The sequence below is a fragment of the Otolemur garnettii genome, unplaced genomic scaffold, assembly GCF_000181295.1.
Source record: "Otolemur garnettii isolate 467f Iridium unplaced genomic scaffold, OtoGar3 scaffold00100, whole genome shotgun sequence".
Taxonomy (NCBI): Eukaryota; Metazoa; Chordata; class Mammalia; order Primates; family Galagidae; genus Otolemur; species Otolemur garnettii.
Genome location: NW_003852495.1, coordinates 4,641,326 through 4,647,256, shown reverse-complemented (window position 1 = coordinate 4,647,256; position 5,931 = coordinate 4,641,326). Strand labels below are relative to the sequence as shown.

The window sequence follows — 5,931 nt, the reverse complement described above, 5'->3', positions numbered from 1 at the left end:
CTGGAGACAGTCTCACTTTCTTGCCTCCTGGCAGAGTGTTATGGCTTCATAGCTCACAGCAACCTCAAACTCTTGGGCTTAAGAGATCCTCTTGCCTCAGCCTCCCAAGTAGCTGGGATTATAGGCGCCTATCACAATAGCTGGCTATTTGTTAGAGATGGGGTCTTGCTCTGGGTCAGGCTGGTCTCAAACTCGTGAGCTCAAGTGATCCACCGCCTTGGCCTCCCAGAGTGCAGGGATTATAGTGCTGTGGATTACTGCATGCAGCCACAATGCTAACTACTTTTTAAGGACTATATACTACTTGCCAGGGGTTCTGCTAATAATTATACAAACATCTGCTTTTCAAGATCGTGAGTGAGAGAGGTATCATCTCTCTATTCTAGTTGAGCCTCACTTTCCTCAACTCAACAGCGGTAGATCACAGAATTACAGAGGGTAAGAGTCAGAATTCATTCCCTGTCACTGACTCCAATGCTTGTGCCACAATGATGCTATGCTGTGTGTACATCCAAAACAAGGCACAATAAATTCTCTTCGAGGACTTTGTTAGGCTGTAAGCTGCAGTTTTCCCATTTGCTGCTATGACAGGCAAGGTCTTGGCTCCATGATCTTTGCCCCTGCTGTTATGTGTGTGTGTGTTACACACGCACACAAAGCTTCACATGTAGAACTAAAGTTATCAGCTTTACAAAAGAGGATATTACCCGGTGAACATGATCTAAACCCATAGGCCATTAAAAGTAGCTGAGCAAAGTAGAAGAGGAAGGCAGGGCAATCAGAGAGATGCCACAGAAGTGGCAGGAGAGAAATCAAAGCTTGAGAAAGTTTCAATCTGGTAGGGTGCGGTGGCTCATGCCTGTAATCCCAGCACTCTGGGAGGCTGAGGAGGGTGGACTGCTTGAGCTCAGGAGTTCAACACCAGCCTGAGCAAGATGAGACCCCCATCTCTTAAAAAAAGCAGCCGTGCTTTGTCCCGGCTACTCAGGAGGCTAAGGCAAGAGAATCACCTGAGGCCAGAGTTTGAGGTTGCCATGAACTATGATGTCACAGCACTCGACTGCAGGCAACATAGTGGGACTCTGACCCTCCAAAAAATTATTTTTGAAAGAAATTCAAAGCACAATAAATATATAAATATGTATTTTTTTTTTTTACCTTTTTTTGATCAACATAATTTAAGTGTGTTGCAGAAATGTAACTATAGGTTCGAGTGTGCCATGAAATAAAAAAGGTCAAAAAACACCACCCTGGAGTCTCCAGAAAGGGACACAGTCCTGCCAGCATCTCAATTTCAGCCTGTAAGACTCTAAGCACACAGTAGAGCCTGCTGGACTTCTGACCTACAGAAACCTTGCAATAACAAATGGGTGTTTTGTTTTTATTTGGAGACAGGCTCCCACTTTGTCACCCTTGGTAGAGTGCTGTGGCATCACAGCTCACAGCAACCTCCAACTCTTGGGCTCAGGTGATCCTCTTGCCTCAGCTTCCTGAGTACCTGGGACTATAGGCGCCTATCACAACACCCGGCTATTTTTAGAGACAAGGTCTTGCTCTTGCTCAGGCTGGTCTCAAACCTGTGAGCTCTGGCAATCCACCGCAGCGGCCTCCCAGAGTGCTGGGATTACAGGCATGAGCACTGTGCCCGGCTCAGCTGTTGTCTTAGATGCTAGGCTTACAGTGATTTGTTATGACAGGATAGGAAACAAATGTAACTGCTGACCAAAGAATCAGGTCTTAGGAGGTCTGGGTGTAAACTGAGCCTAGAAAATGGGAGTAGGGTCCGGGTGGGGGCTCTTACCTTGTGATGCAAACCCTTCCGTATCGGGTGCTGGGACTGGACCGGAACGAGAAAGTCACAGGGTATCATCTTGGTGCCTGTGAAGGGCACTGTGGTCACCCACATGACCCCAGTCAAAGGGAGCTATCCCTGTGGCTTAGAGGAAAGGACTGACTTAGGCGAGAAGTCCCTGCTGGCAGATCTTTTCCCTCCCAGGCCACACCTGCCCAGGCTAGATGGGCCCTACCTTGGTGGATGAGCTGGTAGAAGGCATGCTGGCCATTGGTCCCTGGCTCCCCCCACACAATGGGGCCCGTCTGGTGGTCCACACGGACGCCGGACTTGGTGATGTACTTCCCGTTGGACTCCATGTCGCCCTTGAGTGGGGACAGAAACGTAGCCTTCTACCTGCAAGACCTTTACGCACTGTGCCCAAGTAATGCCTCAGATTCCCCAGGCACATCTGGTATGCCTTGCCCACAAGGGAGACCTGCACACACATGTCCCCTGCACCATGGGGACACAGCCTTCCAAGATTTCTGGATTAGAATACACACAGGAAAGACCCATGACCAGGAAAAGGGGAACTGGAGGTCCAGTGAGGACCTCCCTAAAAACAAAATTTTTTTTTGAGACAGAGCCTCAAGCTGTCCCCCCTGGGTAGAGTGCCATGGCTTCACTGCTCACAGCAACCTCCAACTCCTGGGCTCAAGCGAGTCTCCTGCCTCCGCCTCCCAAGTAGCTGGGACCACAGGCGCCCGCCACAGCGCTGGCCATTTTTTGGTTGCAGCCATCATTGTTGTTTGGCGGGCCCAGGCTGGGGATTCGAACCTGCCACCTTAGGTGTATGTGGCTGGCGCCTTAGCCACTTGAGCCACAGGCGCCAAGCCCTAAAAACAAAATTAGTCACAAAATCTTCAACTCATTTCTTAAAGGAAGGGCAAGCTGGGGTCCCGAGTGTACAGCTTTGAGGGCTGTTACTTCAACTGGACACTAGAGACTGGATACCCATCTACACCCTAGTGATGGTAACTGTCCAATGCATCTGGGACTTAGGGAGCCTTGGTCCTCCTTCAACCCACAGAATTCACCCCCCCAAGTTGATGCAAGTCTCCTGGACCTGCCCAAAGGAGCTCAGGGGCTACAGGGTAGGGACCAGGTTTGTGGTAAACAAAAGCAGGGAGAGATGCAGACGGGTTTTCAGGAATAGAATTTTTTTTTTTTTGAGACAGAGTCTCATTATGTCACCCTTGGTAGAGTGCCATGGCGTCACAGCTCAGCAACCTCCAACTCTTGGGCTTAAGCAATTCTCTTGCCTCAGCCTCCCAAACAGCTGAGACTACAGGTGCCTGCCACAATGCCCAACTATTATTTTGTTGCAGTTGTCATTGTTATTTAGCTGGCCCGGGCTGGGCTTGCACCTGCAAGCTTTAGTGCATGTGGCTGATGCCATAACCACTGTACTACAGGAGCTGAGCCAGGAATAGAATCTTATTAAGTAGAGGGGCTGCTCAGTCTTGGGGGCTCTGGAGACTCCAGGGAGTCAGAGGGCTGTGTCCCCTAAAGAGACACAACAGACTGGATGCAGACTTGCTTTTCTGAAGAGACAGGAGTATTGAGGGCTACAAGGGGTCGTGCTCACAACCCCACCCTGTGGCAGGCATGCAGAATGACGTTCAAGAAAGAAATGGCCCCAGCTCAGTGAGACACAGTCCCTCAGTCAGTCATGCCCCAACCCCTGGTGGTCAACTCAGTGGACACTCAGAAGGAACAGCCCCAGATTATAAAGATTTGACATGAGATAGGTAACAGAGGTGGGCCTTGGCCATGCCCAAGGGCAACAGGCAAAGAGCTCCTAGACCTCCCAGGCCGCCCACAGGCCCTGCTGACTCCAAAGTCTGTCGAGGCAACTGGTACCTGCTGGAAGTAGGCAGCAAAGCGGTGCAGGTACTGGTCGTAGGGCAGCATGGCGTGGGTCTCACATCCAAAGCAGTTGATGTACCAGATGCCCAGCAGGGCCAGCAGCACAGGGGCATTCTTCTCCAGAGGCGTCTTGCGGAAGTGCTGGTCCTGAAACAGGAGCAGGGCAGGTGGGAGCTGAGCAGCGGCCAGGAGAGGGAGGGCCAGTAGGGAGAAAGGGTGCAGAAGGGACAGCACTGGCAGAGAACAGGAGTCTCAGTACTCACCATCCAGTGAGCCCCCGAGAGCAGCTGCTGGAAGTTGTCAAAACCTGTGACATAAAAGCAGAGTCAACAGAACAGCCACACCCTGCCGTCCTCCAGGTGGTATGCACAGCTTCTTCTGGAGCTGGGCAAGGTTGGATGGGCAGCTAGGAGCCAGAAGAAATAGGCGTGCAGAAAGCCCTCATCAGAGTTGGCTCTGAGCACAGGGACAGAGTCTCACACTCTTGCGCCCTAAGACCTGCCAAAAGCCTCTCGTCAGAGTTGGCTCTGATAACAGGGACCGAGCTCTGCCCAGAATGGGAAACAAATAGGATTGCACTTGTGAGGGTCAGAAAGAAGGGCCAACCTGAAACCCTAGGAGAATACCCAGACCTTCTTTTGGGCCTGAAAGACAATTCCCGCTGGCCAGGCATGGTGGCTCACATGTGTAATCCTGGGAGCAATCCTCCCAGCATTCTGGGAGGCCAAGGAAGGTGGATTGCTCAAACCCAAGAGTTTGAGGTAGCCATGACTTACGATGATGCCACAGCACTCTACCTAGGGCTCAAGAGTGAATCTTTGTCCCCCCAAAAAGAAGGAAAGAAATGTTCCAGCCAAGGATGGAGAGGTCAGCAGCCTGTGGGGATGACACAGTGTTCAGGAACATGAGCCCCTGACCCTTGACATTAGGCTGCAACATCGTCTCTGGGGGCTGCAAGAAACAGGAACACAGTCATACTCACCCACATGCAGGGCAATGGAGAGTCCAATGGCTGACCAGAGGGAGTAGCGTCCTCCTACCCACTAGGAGAGATAGAAAAAGGTGCTGAGGGGGAGCCAGGACACCCGCCCCCCTCCCTCCTGCCAGAGAACTTGTCTTCAAAGACCACGGCCCTTCATCAGGTGCAGCTCGGAGAAACTGGCCCAACCCACCTCTGGAAAGAAGATAGCAGGAAAAGCACTGGCAACGCTCAGGCCTGACCAACAGGGCAGACTAAACAGAGGACAGACCAGAGCCAAAAGCCTCAACTGATCACCTTACCATGGTCTTCCCTGCCAAGTCAGGGTCTATCTCCTCAGACACTGGCAGCCCCAGGCTCATACCTGTGTCTTCTCCACCATCTCAGACATGGAAAGATCCAGAACCTTATACCTGTTCCTTGCCCAACTCCTGAGACACGGGTAGACCCAGAACCTCATACCTGCACCTTGCCCATCTCCTCCTGTATAAAGATCCAGAACCTCAGACCTGTCTTGCCCACATCCTCAGACATGGAAAGATCCAGAATCCCATACCTGTCCTCTGCCCACATCCTCAGACACTGGCAGACCCAGAACCTGATACCCTCCTCCTCAGACATGGGAAGATATAGAACCTCATACCTGTGCCCTGCTCACCTCAGACAAGGAAAGATCCAGAACTTCATACCTGGCCTACCTCCTCAGACACTGGCAGACCCAGCACCTCAAACCTGTGCTTTGCTCACCTCCTCAGATATGGAAAGATCCAGAACCTCATACCTCTGTCTTGCTCTCCTCAGACATGGGAAGATCCAGAACCTCATACTTCTGCCTTGCCCACTTCCTGAGACACAGGCAGATCCCAAACCTCATACCTGAGCCTTGCCGACCTCCTCAAACATGGAAAGATCCAGACAAGGAATGACCCAGAACCTCCTACCTGTGCCTTGTCCACCTCCTCAGATACTGGTAGAGCCAGAACCTTCTACCTGTACCTTGTCCACCTCTTCAAACATGGAAAAATCCGGAACCTAATACCTATGCCTTGCCCACCTCCTCAGACATGTAGACCCAGGACCTTCTACCTGTACCTTGCCCACCTCTTCAAACATAGAAAGATCTGCAACTTTTTTTTTTTGAGACGGAGGCTCAAGCTATCCCTCTGGGTAGAGTGCATGGCATCACGCTCACAGCAACCTCCAACTCCTGGGCTCAAGTAAGTCTCCTGCCTCAGCCTCCCAAGTAGCT

General features: G+C 51.6%; 1 protein-coding gene and 1 long non-coding RNA gene across 10 annotated transcripts in view; both read right to left on the bottom strand.

Moving 5' to 3' along the window:
• Positions 1–5,931, bottom strand: part of GPI (glucose-6-phosphate isomerase) — a 38,532-nt gene that overhangs the window by 2,414 nt on the left and 30,187 nt on the right. The window contains exons 10-14 of the mRNA XM_023516891.1: positions 4,686–4,746; positions 3,967–4,010; positions 3,698–3,850; positions 2,028–2,157; positions 1,802–1,878 (exon numbers count right to left, since the gene is read on the bottom strand). Of these exons, the coding sequence (XP_023372659.1) occupies positions 1,802–1,878; positions 2,028–2,157; positions 3,698–3,850; positions 3,967–4,010; positions 4,686–4,746 (465 nt within the window). The remainder of the gene's footprint in view (positions 1–1,801; positions 1,879–2,027; positions 2,158–3,697; positions 3,851–3,966; positions 4,011–4,685; positions 4,747–5,931) is intronic.
• Positions 4,753–5,931, bottom strand: part of LOC105887633 — a 7,998-nt gene continuing 6,819 nt past the window's right edge. For 3 of the 9 annotated variants that reach the window (XR_002774908.1, XR_002774904.1, XR_002774905.1), the window contains exon 3: positions 5,287–5,502. This is a non-coding gene — a long non-coding RNA (uncharacterized LOC105887633). The other 6 variants (XR_002774909.1, XR_002774910.1, XR_002774911.1 and 3 more) reach the window with 6 other exon arrangements.